General features: G+C 39.7%; 1 protein-coding gene across 1 annotated transcript in view; it reads left to right on the top strand.

Moving 5' to 3' along the window:
* The window catches only part of atad2b (ATPase family AAA domain containing 2B), a 200,965-nt gene that overhangs the window by 95,596 nt on the left and 84,814 nt on the right, over nucleotides 1–20,555 (top strand). Inside the window, exons 5-10 of the mRNA XM_063036823.1 lie at nucleotides 2,844–2,952; nucleotides 12,427–12,580; nucleotides 15,937–16,050; nucleotides 18,817–18,892; nucleotides 19,158–19,259; nucleotides 20,270–20,381. Of these exons, the coding sequence (XP_062892893.1) occupies nucleotides 2,844–2,952; nucleotides 12,427–12,580; nucleotides 15,937–16,050; nucleotides 18,817–18,892; nucleotides 19,158–19,259; nucleotides 20,270–20,381 (667 nt within the window). The remainder of the gene's footprint in view (nucleotides 1–2,843; nucleotides 2,953–12,426; nucleotides 12,581–15,936; nucleotides 16,051–18,816; nucleotides 18,893–19,157; nucleotides 19,260–20,269; nucleotides 20,382–20,555) is intronic.

Raw genomic sequence — 20,555 nt, 5'->3', positions numbered from 1 at the left:
GGCGAAGTATAACCTTATTAGGGATAGTCTGCATGGCCTCACTGCAAAGAGGCATTAAAACAATTTGATGTAGGTAGAGCAGTGAATATACTGTATGTAGATTTTGTTAAGATATTTGACAAGATTCCCCATTATAGAGTCATCCAGAAAGTCATGGGATATTGGACCTATGGATAACTGGCTGCATGGTTTTAGAATTGGCTTGCGTACAGAAGGCAGGGAAGAGTAGTGGATAGGGTACACTCTCCCTGAGGGCCATGACTAGTGGTGTTCAGAAGGGATTTGTTATGGACTTTTACATTGTGATTTTTATAAATGACTTGGATGAGGAAGTGGAGGGCTAGTATGTTAAGTGTGCAAATGACAAAGGTTGGGGGTGCTGTGCACAGTGGAGAAGGTTCTTGTAGATAACAATGGGATATAAACAGGGTGCAGAGTTGGGTAGTTCAGTCATGGAAAGTGTGTAGTAATACACTTTAGAAGATTGAATGCAAGGTTAATAGCAGGATTCTTAGTGAGGAGGAACAGAGATCGTGGGATGCATGTCCATAATGCTGGACAAGTTGATAAGAGTGGTTCAGAGGACGTTCTCTGCTGCCCCTCATTAGTCAGGTGATTGAGTTCAAGAACATGAAGTAATGTTGCAGCTCTTAAAAACTCTGGTTAGACCACAGTTAAGAGTATTGTGTTCAATTCTGGTCACCTGATTATAGGATGTGGAAACGAGAGTGAAAAGGAGACTTAGCAAGCTGCTGCCTGGATTAGAGAACATCTCTTAAGATAAAAAATTTGAACAAGCTCATTTTTTTTCCTCTATGGAACAACAGAGGATGAGAGGTGACGATAAGAATGTATAAGATTATGAGGGGCACAAGTAGAGCAAACAACCAGCACATTTCTTCCAGGGTGGTGATGGTTAATACCAGAGAGCAACTGTTAAGGTAGGAGTCAAAGCTAGTTTTTTTACACAAGTGATAGTTGTCTAGTATGTACAAGGGGTGGTGGGATTATACAGACTGATACAATAGGGCCATTTAAAAGACTCTTATGCAAAGGTTAAGAAAAAAATGTGTGCTATGTGAAGAAGGTTTATATTGGTTGGCACAGCATCGTGGACCAAAGGGGCCTGTATTGTGGTGTACTGTTCTATGTTCTCTGGGTTGTTCTACTGCCTATTTGTTTTTTATTTATAAATGATGTGATGTCAATTTTGGATCTTGTTAACTTCAAATCTCAACCAATATCTACTTTCATGCAAGAAAATTTGGCTTATTGAACTTTCTGGGTTTCTTTTAAAAAAAGGAGGGAGAGAGAAACCGGGGAATTATAGACCAGTTAGCCTAACGTCGGTGGTGGGGAAACTGCTGGAGTCAGTTATCAAAGATGTGATAACAGCACATTTGGAAAGCGGTGAAATCATCGGACAAAGTCAGCATAGATTTGTGAAAGGAAAATCATGTCTGACGAATCTCATAGAATTTTTTGAGGATGTAATCAGTAGAGTGGATAGGGGAGAACCAGTGGATGTGGTATATTTGGATTTTTAAAAGGCTTTTGACAAGATCCCACACAGGAGATTAGTGTGCAAACTTAAAGCACACGGTATTGGGGGTAAGGTATTGATGTGGATGGAGAATTGGTTAGCAGACAGGAAGCAAAGAGTGGGAATAAACGGGACCTAACCTTTTCAGAATGGCAGGCGGTGACTAGTGGGGTACCACAAGGCTCAGTGTTGGGACCCCAGTTGTTTACAATATATATTAATGACTTGGATGAGGGAATTAAATGCAGCATCTCCAAGTTTGCGGATGACACAAAGCTGGGTGGCAGTGTTAGCTGTGAGGAGGATGCTAAGAGGATGCAGAGTGACTTGGATAGGTTGGGTGAGTGGGCAAATTCATGGCAGATGCAATTTAATGTGGATAAATGTGAAGTTATCCACTTTGGTGGCAAAAATAGGAAAACATTATTATCTGAATGGTGGCCGATTAGGAAAAGGGGAGGTGCAACGAGACCTGGGTGTTATTATACACCAGTCATTTAAAGTGGGCATGCAGGTACAGCAGGCGGTGAAAAAGGCGAATGGTATGCTGGCATTTATAGCGAGAGGATTCGAGTACAGGAGCAGGGAGGTACTACTGCAGTTGTACAAGGTCTTGGTGAGACCACACCTGGAGTATTGTGTGCAGTTTTGGTCCCCTAATCTGAGGAAAGACATCCTCGCCATAGAGGGAGTACAAAGAAGGTTCACCAGATTGATTCCTGGGATGGCAGGACTTTCATATGAAGAAAGACTGGATGAACTGGGCTTGTACTCGTTGGAATTTAGAAGATTGAGGGGGGATCTGATTGAAACGTATAAAATCCTAAAGGGATTGGACAGGTTAGATGCAGGAAGATTGTTCCCGATGTTGGGGAAGTCCAGAACAAGGGGTCACAGTTTGAGGATAAAGGGGAAGCGTTTTAGGACCGAGATTAGGAAAGACTTCTTCACACAGAGAGTGGTGAATCTGTGGAATTCTCTGCCACAGGAAACAGTTGAGGCCAGTTCATTGGCTATATTTAAGAGGGAGTTAGATATGGCCCTTGTGGCTACAGGGGTCAGGGGGTATGGAGGGAAGGCTGGGGCGGGGTTCTGAGTTGGATGATCAGCCATGATCATAATAAATGGTGGTGCAGGCTCGAAGGGCCGAATGGCCTACTCCTGCACCTATTTTCTATGTTTCTATGTTTTCATGGTATCATTTGGCCAAATCCCAGACTGGTTGTGATAATTGTGTGTATAATAAAAGTGCATTTCAAAATCATGAATTATTTTTTAATTATATATTCCATTGATCTAGTACTGCAGAAGCTGTTCTGCAAGAAATGGACAACATCACAAGTAACATAAGGCAAAACAGAAGACCTGGAGAAGTGGAGCGTCTCAGAATGTGGACAGATACAGAGTTTGTGAGTATTGTTCTTCCTGATTTAGGAGACTGATCAGTCTGAAGCTATTCTTCACTGCCAAGATGTACAAGCATCATTTTGCTAGTTTGTTGTCTTTGAATAGTTAAAACAGATGAGAGCAAAAGGGAGATTGCTTTATGCCTTTAAATGTAGCTCCCTAGGTATGCATGTACTGCTTTAAACTGATTTGTTGTTGTTCTTAAGTTAAATGTAAAACAGCATATTTCTAACACGCAAAATGCTGGAGGAACTCAGCAAGCCAGGCAGCATCTATGGCAAAAGGTAAACAGTGGATGTTTTGGGCTGTGACCCTTCAACTGTACATCAATAATTTAGATGATGCAATAGATGGCTTTGCTTCCAAGTTTGTTGATGATATGAAGATTGGTGGAGGGGCAGATAGTATTGAGGAAACAGGTAGACTGCAGAAGGATATTGGATAGTGTTACGAGAATACACATAAAATTAAGATGTTTGCTGGCCTGGGCTAGCATCAGTGGCATCAGCAGTTGGTCTGCCACCTGCCCTCAGGGGAAGGAGAGATAAGGAACAATGGAGCAGCGTCTGGAGATGTGTAATGAAGGGACGTGGGAGAGAGAGAGCTGTCTGGAGCGGCTCCCCCTTTGAACCCTGAACTGTTTGAAGTGATGGACAGGCGATACCCCAGCAGGGGGATAAAAAGGGACAGGTTCGCTAAGACAGACACACGCCACCCGAGGTAACGAGACCCTGGAAGCGGTGCGCCTCTCACAAGTGGGTGAGAAGTATCAGACAACGACCAGGGTGGAAAGGTACGATCAGCGGGAACCCGGTGTGTGTCCGCCCTTGCCTGGGTGCCGGGTTCACTGCAGAGGATCGACCGCATCTGGAGGAGGGGTCACAGTCGGTGACCTCAGGTGACATCACCAAGGACCCGCCCAAAAAGTTGCTTGTGAGCAATCTCGCCGGTCTGTGAGTGAAGCCGTGTCTGAATGATCAGTTGTTCCTGTTCTATCTCTCTCTTCCCCCAACTTGTCCATCGCCATGGCAACGATTACTGCGAACTGAACTACTAAACTGGACTGAGTCACTTTTAAATTTGGTCATTTACCCCTAGACAACGATAGAGCTTGATTGATGCTGTTATCTTAATTCTGTGCACATGTGTGGTTATCATTGCTGAACTGTTGCATTTATTATCCTTTCGATTACTGTGTTGCTTGTTTCTTTAATAAAACAGTCTTAGTTCTAGTAATCCAGACTCCAACTGAGTGATCCATTTCTGCTGGTTTGGCAACCCAGTTACGGGGTACGTAACAATAGATAGATAGATAGATTAGGAGAATGACAAGAAAGTGCCAAATGTAGTACAGTGTTGGGAAATACATGGTCATGCACTTTGATAGTAAAAATAAATGTGCAGACTGTTTTCTAAACGGGGAGGAAAAACCAAAAATCTGATAGGTTTGATTGGCCACAGCATCAAAGGTTAAGGGGTGAAGGCTGGGGTATGGGTCTGAGGAGGGGAAAAATCAGCCATGTTTGAATGGCAGAGCAGACTCGATGGGTAAATGGCCTATTTCTGCTCCTTTGTCTTATGGTCTTATAGTGATTTACTCTCCTTGTAGAATATTACCTGTTTAGTATACAGTGGCATGCAAATATTTGGGCACCCCGGTCAAAATTTCTGTTACAGTGAATAGCTAAGTGAGTAAAAGATAAACTGATTTCCAAAAGGCAGAAAGTTAAAGATGACACGTTTCTTCAATATTTCTTCAATATTTTAAGCAAGATTACTTTTTTATTTGCACCTTAATTGAATTAATTCTTCCCTCTACCAGTAAATGTTCCCCGTGCCACTGGCTGCAACACAAGCCCAAAGCATGATCGATCCACCCCCGTGCTTAACAATTGGAGAGGTGTTCTTTTCATGAAATTCTACACCCTTTTTTCTCCAAACATACCTTTGCTCATTGTGGCCAAAAAGTTCTATTCAAAAGGTTTAAAGGAACATCTAAACAAGCCTGATGCATTTTGGAAAGAAGTCCTGTGGACTGATGAAGTTAAAATAGAACTTTTTGGCTGCAATGAGCAAAGGTATGTTTGGAGAAAAAAGGGGTGCAGAATTTCAAGAAAAGAACACCTCTCCAACTGTTAAGCACAGGGATGGATTGATCATGCTTTAGGCTTGTGTTGCAGCCAGTGGCACGGAGAACATTTATTCGTAGGGAGAAGAATGAATTCAATTAAATACCAGGAAATTCTGGAAGCAAACATCACATCGTCTGTAAAAAAAAAAGCCGAAGATAAAAAGAGGATGGCTTCTATAACAGGATAATGAACCTAAATACACCTCAAAATCCACAATGGACTACCTCAAGAGGCGCAAGCTGAAGGTTTTGCCATGGCCCTCACAGTCCCCTGTGACCTAAACATGGTCGAGAATCTGTGGATAGACCTCAAAAGAGCAGTGCATGCAAGACGGCCCAAGAATCTCACAGATCTAGAAGCCTTTTGCAAGGAAGAATGGGCGAAAATCCCCCAAACAAGAATTGAAAGACTCTTAGCTGGCTACAGAAAGCATTTACGAGCTGTGATACTTGCCAAAGGGGGTGTTACTAAATACTGCCATGCAGGGTGTCCAAACTTTTTGCTTCGGGCCCTTTTCCTTTTTTTGTTATTTTGGAACTGTAAAAGATGGAAATAAATAAGTTTTCTTGCTTAAAATATTAAAGAAATGTGTCATCTTTAACTTTATGCCTTTTGGAAATCAGTTCATCTTTTACTCGCTTAGCTATTCACAGTAACAGAAATTTTGACCGGGGTGCCCAAACTTTTGCATGCTACTGTATAAATATTCTAAAGCCTGATACTTGAGCACAATTTTTTAAGATATGAAGTTATTTCTTTTTTCTTAGTTCCTTTCACAGCTCAACAGTAGTTGTGGCAGAACCTAAGTACATTAGATAAATTTGTAGAAAATTTAGAGGATATAATTGTAATAATGCTGCCAGACGCAGGATGATTATGTACGTAAAATAAAAGACTATTGAACTAATTGAGATTTAACAATCTGAAGAACTACCACTGTCCATGTATAATATAGAAAAAATGGAACTGAATTTAGCATTGGAGCATTAATAGTCATACTGTAGCGAGGTGGGAATGTTATGTTCTCTTGTTCCACTGTCACCTTGGTTACAGAAGTCTGCATTTCCACTCCCATCCTCCTATTTCCACCCGTAATCTCCCTATGATAGAGTTGGTCATGAGGTGTCAAAACTGTTTTCCAAAAGACTTGGAGCAGAATTAAGTCCTTTGGCCCATCAAGTCTGCTCCACCTTTCAGTCTTTGCTGATTTATTATCCCTCTCAACCCTATTTTCCTGCCTTATTCCCAGAATCTTTGCTCTTACTAATCAAGAACGTATCAACCTCTGCTTTAAATATATCCATTGACTTAGTCTCCACAGCCACCTTTGACAATGATTCATTACCCACCAGGTCAGGGGTTCTCAACCTTATTTATACCATGGATCCCTACCATTAACTGAGGAGTCCCTGGAGCCCAGGTTGGGAACCCCTGCTCAACGTAAAGAAATTCCTCCTCATCTTTATTCTAAAGGAATGTCCTTTTGAGACCCCCACTGTAGGAAACATCCTGTCCATGTCCACTCTATTTAGGTCTATCAATATTCAGTAGGTTTCAATGAGGTCCCCAACTCTCCTAAACTACAGCAAGTACATGTTCAGAGCCATCAAATGCTCCTCATACGTTAACCCTTTCATTCCCAGGATGATTCTAGAACTTCCTCTGCCCCACACCAATGCCATCACAACCTTTCTTAGATAAGGGGCCCAAAATTGTCCACAGTATTCCAAGTGGAGTCTGACCAATGCCATATAAAGACTCAACATTACATTCTTGCTTTTATATTCTCGTCCTCAGGAAATGAGTGCTGACATTGCATGTGCTTTCCTCACCACTGACTCAATCTGCAAGTTAACCTTTAGGGAATCCTACACAAAGACTCCCAAGTCCCTTTAAACCTCTGATTTCTGAACTTTCTCCATTTAGAGCTTAGTCTATGCCTTTATCTCTTCCACCAAAGTGCATGACCATACACTACATCTCATTTGCCACTTCTTTGCCCATTCTCCTAATCAGTCTAAGTCTCGCAGATTCTCTGCTTCCTCAACACTATCTGCCCCTTCACCTATCTTCGTATTGTTTGCAAAGCCATCAATTCCGTCATCCAAATGATCACCATATAACATGAAAAGAAGCGGTCCCAACACCAACCTCTGTGGAATGCCACTAGTCCATGAGGACTTGTGGCACTTACTTCCACAGTAATGAAGTAATTTGAGAGGCTAGTGTTGAAGCATTTCAGCTGCTGTCTATGAGTGGCACCTTGGATCTGCTCCAATTTGCTTACCAAAGCAACAGGTCCACACCAAATGCCATCTCATTGGCTCTTCACACAACCTTGGAACATCTGGACAGCAAGCATCAGGGAATGCTCTTTATTGATTACATTTAATACCATCATCCCCTCAAAACTAATCAGTAAACTCCAAGACCTGGCCCTCAATACTCCCTTGTGCAATTGGATTCTAGATTTCCTCACTTGCAAAACCCAGTCAGTTCGAATTGGTGTAAGTATCTCCTCCACAATCTCCATCAGCACAGGAACACTATAGAGATGTGTGCTTAGCTCCCTGCTCTACTTTACACTTATGACTGTGTGGCTAAGTATAGCTCCAATGCCATGTGCAAGTTTGCTTATGACATCACTGTTAATAGACAATAGGTGCAGGAGTAGGCCATTCAGCCCTTTGAGCCAGCACCGCTATTCACTGTGATCATGGCTGATCATCCACAATCAGTATCCAGTTCCTGCCTTATCCCCATAACCTTTGATTCCGCTATCTTTAAGACCTCTGTCCATCTCTTTCTTGAAAGCATCCAGAGACTTGGCCTCCACAGCCTTCTGGGGCAGAGCATTCCATATATCCACCACTCTCTGGGTGAAAAAGTTTTTCCTCAACTCTGTTCTAAACGGCCTACCCCTCATTCTTAAACTGTGGCCTCTGGTTCTGGACTCACCCATCAGCGGGAACATGCTTCCTGCCTCCAGTGTGTCCAATCCCTTAATAATCTTATATGTTCCAATAAGATCCCCTCTCAGCCTTATAAATTCCAGAGTATACAAGCCCAGTCGCTCCAATCTTTCGACATATGACAGTCCCGCCATCCCGGGAATTAACCTTGTGAACCTACGCTGCACTCCCTCAATAGCAAGAATGTCCTTCCTCAAATTTGGAGACCAAAACTGCACACAGTACTCCAGGTATGGTCTCACCAGAGCCTTGTACAGCTGCAGAAGGACCTCTTTGCTCTTATACTCAATTCTCCTTGTTATGAAGGCCAGCATGCCATTAGCTTTCTTCACTGCCTGCTGTACTTGCATGCTTACTTTCAGTGACTGATGTATAAGAATACCGAGATCTCGTTGTGCTTCCCCTTTTCCTAACTTGACTCCATTTAGATAATCTGCTTTCCTGTTCTTACCACCAAAGTGGATAACCTCACATTTATCCACATTAAACTGCATCTGCCCACTCACCCAGCCTGTCCAAGTCACCCTGCATTCTCATAACATCCTCCTCACATCTCACATTGCCACCCAGCTTTGTATCATCGGCAAATTTGCTGATGTTACTTTTAATTCCCTCATCTAAATCATTAATATATATTGTAAACAGCTGCAGTCCCAGCACTGAACCCTGCGGTACCCCACTGGTCACCGCCTGCCATTCCAAAAGGGACCCATTAATCGCTGCTCTTTGTTTTCTGTCAGCCAGCCAATTTTCAATCCATGTCAGTACTCTGCCCCCAATACCGTGTGCCCTAATTTTGCCCACTAATCTCCTATGTGGGACTTTATCAAAGGCTTTCTGAAAATCCAGGTACACTACATCCACTGGCTCTCCCTTGTCCATTTTCATAGTTACATCCTCAAAAAATTCCAGAAGATTAGTCCAGCACGATTTCTCCTTCGTAAATCCATGCTGACTCGGACCGATCCTGTTACTGCTATCCAGATGTGTCATAATTTCATCTTTTATAATGGACCCCAGCATCTTTGCCACCACCGACGTCAGGCTAACTGGTCTATAATTCCCTGTTTTCCCTCTTCCTTCCTTCTTGAAGAGAGGGACAACATTAACCACCCTCCAATCCACAGGAATTAATCCTGAATCTATAGAACATTGGAAAATGATTACCAATGCGTCCACAATTTCTAAAGCCACCTCCTTAAGTACCCTGGGATACAGACCACCAGGTCCCGGGGACTTCAGCCTTCAGACCCAACAGCCTATCCAACACCATTTCCTGCCTAATATAAATTTCCTTCAATTCCTCCATTACCCTAGGTCCTTTGGCCACTATTACATCTGGGAGATTGTTTGTGTCTTCCCTAGTGAAGACAGATCCAAAGCACCTGTTCAACTCATCTGCCATTTCCTTGTTCCCCATAATAAATTCACCTGCTTCTGTCTTCAAGGGCCCAATTTTGATCTTAACTATTTTTTTCCTTTTCACATACCTAAAGAAGCTTTTACTATTCTCCTTTATATTCTTGGCTAGTTTACCTTCGTACCTCATTTTTTCTCCGCGTATTGCCTTTTTAGTTACCTTCTGTTGCTCTTTAGAAGTTTCCCAATCCTCCGGCTTCCCACTCGTCTATACTACGTTATACTTTTTTTTATACTGTCCATTACTTCCCTTGTCAGCCACGGCCTCCCCTTACGCCCCTTAGGATCTTTCTTCCTCTTTGGAATGAACTGATCGTGCACCTTCCGCATTATTCCCAGAAGCACTGACCATTGCTGTTCCACTGTCATCCCTGCTAGGGTATTGTTCCATTGAACTTTGGTCAGCTCCTCCCTCATAGCACCATAGTTCCCTTTGTTCAACTGTAATACTGACACTTCCGAGTTTCCCTTCTCCCTCTCAAATTGTAGATTAAAACTTATCATATTATTGTCACTACCTCCTAATGGCTCCTTTACCTCAAGGACCCTGATCGAATCCAGTTCATTGCACAACACTAAATTTAGAATTGCGTACTCTCTGGTAGGCTCCAGTACAAGCTGTTCTAAGAATCCATCTCAGAGGGACTCCACAAACTCCCTTTCTAGGGGTCCAGTACCAACCTGATTCCTCCAGTCTACCTGCATGTTAAAGTCCCCCATAACAACTGTAGCATTACCTTTGCAACATGCCAATTTTAACTCTTGATTCAATTTACACCCTACATCCAGACTACTGTTTGGGGCCCTGTAGATAACTCCCATTAGGATCTTTCTACCCTCAGAATTTCTCAGTTCTGTCCATACTGACTCTACGTCTCCTGATTCTATGTCCCCCCCTCGCAAGGGACTGAATATCATTCCTCACCAACAGAGCCACCCCACCCCCTCTGCCCATCAGTCTGTCCTTTCGATAGGACGTATACCCTTGAATATTCATTTCCCAGGCCCTGTCCACTTGAAGCCATGTCTCTGTTATTCCCACAACATCACACTCACCAATTTCCAACTGTGCCTCAAGCTCATCCACTTTATTTCTTATACTCCGTGCATTCATACATAATACTTTTAATTCATTACTCCCCTCACCACCCATATCAATTCCTATTTCACTTGGCCATACTATACGATCCCTTCTTGAGCTTTCTGCTCTGTTGATTCTGCTGTCTTTCTTAACTTTTCTTATTCTCACTTTCCCTTTATCTCCATCCTTATGTTTCCAGTTTGTTCCCTCTCCCCCCCCCCCCCACTACTTAGTTTAAACACACTGTTGTGGGCTGTATCATCGTCATGGCTATCACTTGAGGTCGAGGATAATGGTCTTCGTTCTGTTGATCTACTTATGGGCTCTCAGGTGGCTTACGAGTCCAATCAGGGCTTTGAAAGTTCTTCCGCATTCAGGACAGGTAGTTCCAGATGGCAGATTGGGCTTTGGTTGTTGCTGCCTCTCTTTCCATTTTCTTCTCTTTTCTTCTAATTCTCCACATCTGTTGGCTTCGAAAGTTGCTGTTCCTTCTCGGATGATGGCTTGCCAGAGTTTCCTGTCCTTGGCATTGGTTTCCCAATTGTTGATGTCGATGTTACATTTCTTCATGTTGGCTTTTAAGATGTCTTTGAATCTCTTCTGTTGTCTGCCTCTTTTACGTTTGCCGCCTTTAAGCTGGGAGTAGAAGATTTGTTTTGGCAGATGTCAGTCTTTCATCCGAACAACATGACCGCTCCAGCATACCGACCAACATGATACGTGGGCTGTATCAAGGGTGGTGATGAATCAGCATACAGGAAGGAGATTGAAAATTTGGTTGAGTAGTGTAATATCAACAATCTCTCACTTAATGTCAATAAGACCAAGGAACTGATTGTAGACTTCAGGAGAGGAAAACCAGAGGTCCAGGAGCCAGTGCTCATTGGAGGATCAGAGGTGAAGAGGGTCTTTTTCTTCTACAACTACAACTACAACTCAGGCCGAGGGGGCCGGCATCGGGCACAATGACGGACTCTCCACTTCTCCCTCTTTGTCATCAGTGTGTTCAGTTCATCTGCATTAGCCGTGCTGCTGTCTTCTAGGAGCGTGTTGACCATAGTCTTGGGAGAGCACCCAGGGTTCATCCTCCCATGCTTGGGCTCATATATGATGACTAGGGTCGGTAGCTTTTAAATTCCTGGGTGTCACTATCTCAGAGGACCTATCCTGGACCCATCATATAAATATAATTACAAAAAAAAAGCATGAAGTTCTCTCTACTTCCTCAAGAGTCTGCAGACTCCTTGCAGCCTTTTCTGTGCAAGGTTTGAAAAATTTGTTTTGGACAAGTATCTTAGTATCTTCAGGTTTTAAATTTCGATCTTAGGTTGCTATGTAGTATGTATTTTCTAAAATGACTGAAGAATTCTGTTGATCCTTGTTTAAGTAGGAATTGATGTTGCTTGGTTGACTCCTGGTGATTAGTTTTCAGCTTTTCTAATTAAATTATTTTTTCTATTTTCTAATATTTAGTAATAATTATAAAATGCTGCTGTGATATTTGAATATAAGCATCATTGGTAGCCTTAAATGTTCACATTAGTATTTAACAGTTCTACAGCTTGTGTTATTGATCAGTCAGTAAGTTTCCTCCTCTGCTGCACCTTCTGAGTTGGGTATGGACTTGCATCATGCTAGTTGGTTTGAGCTGCCTCTGAAAGTTGTGGTGAATGTTTGTTTAACAAAATAAGATTTTTGTATTCCTTGGTGTCAGTATTTTTATACTAGTACATGTATATTTCTTCTTGACCTGATTTACTAGTAGCTTGAAGTACTTTGTAATTTATGGTATGTTGACATTGAAAATGTATCTGAATTGTGTTTGTTCTTTATATAATTTGGGCAAATATTGTATGTATCATGTAATCTTAGGAAAACATGGATATGTATTCCCGTGTGAAGAGGAAAAGAAAACCTTTGAGAAGAAACATGTATGGAATGCCTATTCATGTTGAAGAAACTAGTGAAGGAGATGAAGAGGAGGAAGAAGAAGAAGAGGAGGAGGAGGAGGAGGAAGGAAGTGAAGGTATCCTTTACCTTAAGTTTTCTTATGCTAATCTGATAGTTTCCAACTTTTGTCTTGTATCCAAACCTGTATGAAAATCCCATTCTTTTTGTTAGTTGGAGCATTGCTTCCTTCTCATTCACTGTCCTATAAAGAAACTGCTGTGATAGATGCCTTAAGCATTGAGAGTGGCTGGGAAGGTTAATTTACTTATTTACACATGATTTAGTAGAAAAAGAACAAAGCTCCTGCACTTTCATCTTTGTATGATAGAGTTGCAGCTAATAATTAGAAACCTGTAGGGTTTAAGCCAGTATTTATCTTATCTGTGGAAGTATACGGCTGCTCCAATATATTGCATCATTTTAGATTTGTTTATTTGTTTGTGGCATAAAATTCTGTATATTTGTCTAATTTCATGATTATGACACTGTGAATAGTTCAGTCTGTGTATTTGAGTTTAGAGTGGATTAATACTATCTCTTTCAATTAAAATGAAAAATATTAATGTTTTTCATCAAGCTAGTTTTAGAAAGTAATTTGTATACAGGTAAAGTGGGGGTTCCATCTTAAACTTGAGTTTGAGGTAGCATTCATTGCTTGTACCTGTATACCAAATTTGCAGTAGATACGTATATTTTCAGGCATAAGCTCCTTTTTAATCATGTTATGCTGATTAAATGCAGTAGAGGAGTACTGTTACCAAAATGAACTGTATATTATTTGTATCTTTATTCACCTTAATGAAGCAATTTTACTTGATATTCCATGTATTGGGAACTTCGCCAAACCCTTGTATCATCGATGTAACTGTATTTGAACTAGCTCAGAAAATTACAGGCTGATTCTGTTCGCTCATTGCTAACAGAGAATCACTTAAAATTCATTTCATTTTAGTAGCAGTAAAATAACTAGTAATGACTGGTGTGATGATTTTTTTTAGAATAGCTTTCAAACATAAATGGATACTTGAATATAAATAGTAAATGCTGAAAATGCTCAACAAATCAGACAGCAACTGTGAAAAGATTTAAGAACACCAGTTCCTCAATGTTTTAGGAACAACTTCTTCCCTTCTGACATTAGATTTGTGAACCGTTCATGAGCTCTGCCTTTGTCATTTCTCTTTTACACTTTAGTTTTGTAACTTATCATAACTTCTATGTCTTGGACTGTACTGCTGCCTCAAAACAACAAATTTTACGGCATATGGCAACAATAATAAACCAGATTAAAATTCTGACTCTGAGCTTGAGTTGTGTGCATGTTTTTTGTTTTGATTTTAGCCGTTTAGCATCTCTAATTTTTATGTTTTACATGGATAGTTCACTTAAAAGTTTTACCCGGTGACAAACAATTATGAGATTTATTGATGAATAAATCTTATGGGGTTCTCTTTCAACATAAACAGTCATTGCCATAGTATTTTTAGTAATGATGTGACAAGTAACATAATAATTGGAATTCATGGGACTTCTAGTGTCTTCAGTGTACTTGTGTAATTAAGAAAAATTTAGTATTGTGTTAAAGATGTATTAGATGACTGGAAGTCATTGCAGCAATTGAATTAGAGTATTTTTCTTCACTAAAAGCCATTAGGCATGTACATTGCTTTGAAAATGACTACAGTAAAGAAAATTACTAAACAAAGGCCCACAGCTAATTTCAAACCCTTATCCAGAAGTATCATTTCATCATATTTTACCTTTGGCTCAGCATGATACATTCTGCTTAGAAGAATGGACCTCGACTGGCATAGTACTCACCCTGGCAGCAATTGGCAAGAGCAGAGTCTATTGAGAAATGCTCACTTAGCTGATCAATACTTAAAATTCCAGAAGTAAATGTTTGATGGCCTCTCAAGATATACTCTCGCGATACCATGGTCCTGGCTTTTGACCTTTACGTGCTGTGCACTTTAAGCATTCTGTGAATGCTCTCCATTTCCTCAGTCTTCTCCTTCTGGCACTGTTCATTTATTTGACTTTTGAGATGTACAGGGCACTTATGTAATTTTCTGATATGTCAAGTATTTTCAAAATGTTTAATTTCCACCTGGGTTGGAAGTGACATGCATTATGTATAAATATTTTGGTTAATTAAAAATGAGGAGTAGGCCTTTTGACTCCTTAAGCAGGCCCTACCATTGAATAAGATCATAGCAAATCTGATTATAACCTCGACCTTGCATTCCCACTTTTCCTGAGGTAACTTCACTTTTTTTTAATAACATATTGATGTACTTCTTAAGCATATTCAAAGACTTTGTTTCTACTTTCCTTTAAGCAAGAGAGTTCATTAAAAAGAAACTGTATCTCTGTCTTAAATTGGTGATAGTTATCTTTGAATACTCCCTAGATTTTCTCACAGAAGGGTTCTCTCCACACCCATTCTCTCAATACCTGTCAGGATCTTGTTTGTGTCGGTGAAGTCTCTCCTAAACTCCAGTGGATACACACCTGGCCTGTCTAAATCTTATCCTAAGATAGTCACCTGTTCTAGATATTAGTTCAGTAAGTTTAATCAGAATTGCTTCCAATGCATTAACAAGTCTTCTATAAATAAGGAGATCCATATTGTACAGAGTACTTAAGATTTGGTAGCATCAATGCTGTATATTATTGAAACACTGATCTTAGTTTAATATATAATTTACTTTGCACTAAATGATGCCATTCTATTCGTTTCCTAATTACTTCACATACATGCATACAGACCATCTGTGAATTAATGCATTGTCACTCAGGTCCCGTCACCTCAAAGCTCCCAGTGCTCTCACTCTTTGGGTAGTTTGCTGTTGTTTTATTTTCCCTCCCAAAGTGGACAATTTACAATTTTACACTATTTGTCAGTTCTTTGCCTACCTTACCCCTTTGCAGCGCCCTAGTGCCTGTTTGTGAATCCTGATTACAGATTCTGCGTAATGCTTTCTTTGATAACATCCAATGCAACAGTCCATTTATAGTTTTTCCTTTCCACTTCTGCATTATTTGTGTTTAATATATCCATTTGTTGTAATAAAAAGATTTAAATGCAACAAAAGAGTAAAAATGCAGCATCAAATATAAACAAAGGGCTTTATTTGAACAGATTACATAAAATGCTCTAAATATATGAAACTTAAAAATATAAAACACATTTGAAGCTGGCAGACTGGTGCTTTCTGTTGGAAGTTAATGCACTGAAATAATAGAATTAAAATGTAAAGTTCAGTTTAGTAGTGGATAACCATCTGCCTTTTTATGTTCTGTAGATTGAGGTAACATTAGCTTACTTTAAGTAAATAAATGATATTCAGTGATCCCAATGAATTATTTCATTTTCAATATAATTGTAACAATACCATGCACTGTGATCTTTACTATTTATCTCATTAGAATCTCAAGAAGAGGAAGAAGATGGAGATGAAGTAGAAGAGGCTGAAGAAAATGACAGACCATACAACCTGAGACAACGGAAAGCTGTACAAAGATATCAAGCCCCTCCAATAGGTAAAAGTAGAAAGTAGTTTTTCTTGTGAAATCCTATACATGTCCTTTGATACAAAGTCTGCAGTATTCTGCTTTTTCATTTTGTTAAACTCCAACTTCATTGATTGTGAATGAGGCTGTATCTAATCAAAATTGTGTAGAAATTTCAGTGGAGTTTCTTGAAAATACATTTGTTTCTAGTTAAGAATTATGCAGTATATTTTCTATTTGGAGTAAAAGCTATCAAAATGACATAACTGAGATCCTAAACATTTTATAAAGTGGCATAGAGAAAGTTATTCTTAAAAGGAAAGCACCATATTAATTTTGTGAAGAACAAAAGGATAACAGGAGTGAAAGTAGGACCGATTAGAGATAAAGGTGGGAAGATATGCCTGGAGGCTGTGGAAGTGAGCGAGGTCCTCAATGAGTACTTCTCTTCGGTATTCACCAATGACAGGGAACTTGATGATGGTGAGGATAATATGAGTGAGGTTGATGTTCTGGAGCATGTTGATATTAAGGGAGAGGAGGTGTTGGAGTTGTTAAAATACATCAGGATGGATAAGTCTTTGTGAAGGGCAGATCGTGTCTAACAAGCCTGATAGAGTTCTTTGAGAAGGTGACCAGGCGTATAGATGAGGGTAGTGCAGTGGATGTGATGTATATGGATTTTAGTAAGGCATTTGACAAGGTTCCACAAGTTAGGCTTATTCAGAAAGTCAGAAGGCATGGGATCCAGGGAAGTTTGGCCAGGTGGATTCAGAATTGGCTTGCCTGCAGAGGGCAGAGGGTGGTGGTGGAGGGAGTACATTCAGATTGGAGGATTGTGACTAGTGGTGTCCCACAAGGATCTGTTCTGGGACCTCTACTTTTCGTGATTTTTATTAATGACCTGGATGTGGGGGTAGAAGGGTGGGCTGGCAAGTTTGCAGATGACACAAAGATTGGTGGTGTTGTAGATAGTGTAGAGGATTGTCAAAGATTGCAGAGAGACATTGATAGGATGCAGAAGTGGGCTGAGAAGTGGCAGATGGAGTTCAACCTGGAGAAGTGTGAGGTGGTACACTTTGGAAGGACAAACTCCAAGGCAGAGTACAAAGTAAATGGCAGGATACTTGGTAGTGTAGAGGAGCAGAGGGATCTGGGGGTACGTGTCCACAGATCCCTGAAAGTTGCCTCACAGGTGGATGGGGTAGTTAAGAAAGCTTATGGGGGGGGCAGGTTTTACAATTAGTCAATACTTCCTCTATCTGTGCTAAACATTCCCTAATTCAATTTAAAGTTGTTCATAGAGCACATATGTCCAAAGATAAGTTAGCGCGCTTTTATTCTCATATTAATCCTTTTTGTGATAGATGTCCGGGGCAGATAGCCTCTTTAACTCATATGTTTTGGTCTTGCCCTACTTTGGAAACTTTTTGGAGAGACATTTTTAATATTATCTCCAAGGTATTGAATATAGATATCTCTCCTCACCCTATTACTGCTATCTTTGGACTACCTAAAATTTCCAGTAATCTTTCCCCTTCAGCCCGTAGAATGATTGCATTTCTTACTTTAATGGCGAAAAGATGTATCTTACAACATTGGAAAGAGCTTAATGCTCCAACTACCTTTTTTTGGTTTTCTCAGACGATATTATGCTTGAATTTGGAGAAAATTAGAAGCAATCTTTATGACTCCTCATTTAAATTTGAACAGACTTGGAGATCTTTTATTCAATATTTTCATTTAATGTAATATATACCCTTCTTGTTTTTTTTTTACTGTTTTTAATGGAGGTCGGGTTGAGGACGTGATTTTAAGTTTAACTCTGTTTGGTTTCAAGTTAGCCCATTGCTTTGCTTTGCTTTTAGTTAGTTGCACGGTGGGTTTTTTTTGGGGTTTTTTTTTCCTTTTCTCTATTGATATATATATAAAAATTAGTATACTATAATGTTACCTTGGTATGTTATGTTAAATTACATTGTAGTATTTTTTTTGTATTAATATCTTCTGTAATTTTATTATATTCTAACAGTGTATTAGTGTCTATATGGCTTACCTTTTTGTATACTTATTCAATAAAAAGATTTAAAAAGAAAGAAAGAAAGAAAGCTTATGGGGTGTTAGCTTTCATAAGTCGAGGGATAGAGTTTAAGAGTCGTGATGTAATGATGCAGCTCTATAAAACTCTGGTTAGGCCACACTTGAAGTACTGTGTCCACTTCTGGTTGCCTCACTATAGGAAGGATGTGGAAGCATTGGAAAGGGTACAGAGGAGATTTACCAGGATGCTGCCTGGTTTAGAGAGTATGCATTATGATCAGAGATTAAGGGAGCTAGGGCTTTATTCTTTGGAGAGAAGGAGGATGAGAGGAGACATGATAAAGGTGTACAAGATAATAAGAGGAATAGATAGAGTGAATAACCAGTGCCTCTTCCCCAGGGCACCACTGCTCAATACAAGAGGACATGGCTTTAAGGTAAGGGGTGGGAAGTTCAAGGGGGATATTAGAGGAAGGTTTTTTACTCAGAGAGTGGTTGGTGCGTGGAATGCACTGCCTGAGTCAGTGGTGGAGGCAGATACACTAGTGAAGTTTAAGAGACTACTAGACAGGTATATGGAGGAATTTAATGTGGGGGGTTATATGGGAGGCAGAGTTTGAGGGTTGGCACAACATTGTGGGCAGAAGGCCCTGTACTGTGCTGTACTATTCTATGTTCTATGTTCAGCTGCTTCATACATTAGCCTGCACCTGAGCTCATAGTTGCTTAAATCTGTGAATTAACTTGTTTCTTCAGAGCCTGTCCATCGAAGACAAAGGCAAAGCACACTGTTTGATACACTCAGATCTCCTGCAAGAAGAAGCCACATTAGGTAAAAATAAAACAAAATTTAGTGAATATTTTCTACTTTTAACAATTGAAACACTTATTTTTAGGTGTTGTGAGGGAAGCAGGAGTGTGTATGGCTGACAATGATTTTATGGTTGTACTTAGCAATGTAGAGGGCACTGAGTGGGAGCATTTTCAGGGAATATGTGAAAATGGCAGGTAGTCAGTCCATCAAGTCTCACCTGCAATCATTTTTTCATATAAAAATATAAATTTATTACTCTTAACTTGCCTTTTGCTTTAAAAAGAAGGAAGAAACATGCAATCCATAGCAGCGATACCACCTCGTCATCCGATGAAGAACGTTTTGAAAGAAGGAAATCCAAAAGCATGGCAAGAGCTAGAAACAGGTGAAATATAGTAACAAGTATCTGTATTTTAAAAGAACATGATCATTAGGTGTTTTAGCATGACTTAAAAGTAATATGTGACAATATAGCTATTTGAAGTATTGAAGTTACATTTGATTGTAATTTGTCAGTTTTCATGTATTTTCTATTGTACTATTTTCCTCTTCTGAATTTTTTGAATTCTTAAAGGACAATCTTGATTTTATTGTAATATAACGTACAAGTTTGGTCAGTCAGTACTGGTGTACAAAAATGTTAGGTGATGTGTTTTGTGAAAACTGGATTTGAAAGTTGATCAAATTGATATTTTTTTTTCAGTATATTGAGTAACAAAACCATTCCTCACTGATTCAATTATAATCTTAATTTTAATTGTATGTTACATAATGGTACAGTAGTTAATGTTGCTGCTTCACAGCACCAGGGATCCTGTTTTGATTCTGACCTACGGTTCTGCTTTAGCGGAGTTTGGATGTTTTCTCCATGATTGTGTGGATTTCTTTTGAGTGCCCCAGTTTCCTTCCAAATTTCAAAGACATTCTGGCAGATTAATTCACTGTTGTAAATTACTCCTTAATGTAGATGGATAGGTGTAAGGAAAATGAAAAGGAAGTTTATGGTGTATGGGAGAAAGATACAGGAAATAATAAATGATTTGATAAAACTAATGCTATTACTCCCCTTAGAACTGGGGTGGATCATCTGGGCCAAAGGACTTTATACTTTGTATGTTTTTTTAAAAAAATTGACAGCAGGATGTCTGCTGTATTTAGTGAGAATGATTTACTGATTCTGCAGGAACTTCTTCCTGAAGTTAGGCCAAAACAAAGAGCTGTATCTAATTCTGCCAAATTTGATGGTGTTTCATGTCAGCATTTAATGCAATAAAAAGTCAAACGTTTATTCTGCCCAGAATATTGATGAAAATTATGGAGAGTGAAGTAAAACTTAAAGTTCAGGTAGAATTTGAAAATTTGCATTAAATTTGTAACCTAGTAATGATTGAACAGGTGTCTTCCAATGAACGTTAGAACAGAAGATTTGACAAGTGAAATCCTTAGGGAACGTGCGAAAGTTGGTGCCAGTCTGGCTGATGTAGATCCAATGCACTTAGATGCATCAGTAAGTGTTCTGTTTTTTAAAAATACACAGAATAGATTTTTTTCTAATTTTATGTCATTTAATATGAGTTAATTATTATGCATTGTGTGGTGGCATAATTTGATGATGTATGATTGTTTCAGTTATAACAAATTTCTGGCAAGGATCAAAGCACTAATTTCCATCAATTGTACA

The sequence above is a fragment of the Mobula hypostoma genome, chromosome 2 (genome assembly GCF_963921235.1).
Source record: "Mobula hypostoma chromosome 2, sMobHyp1.1, whole genome shotgun sequence".
NCBI classification, from domain to species: Eukaryota; Metazoa; Chordata; class Chondrichthyes; order Myliobatiformes; family Myliobatidae; genus Mobula; species Mobula hypostoma.
This window is presented reverse-complemented; position numbering and strand designations above follow the sequence as displayed.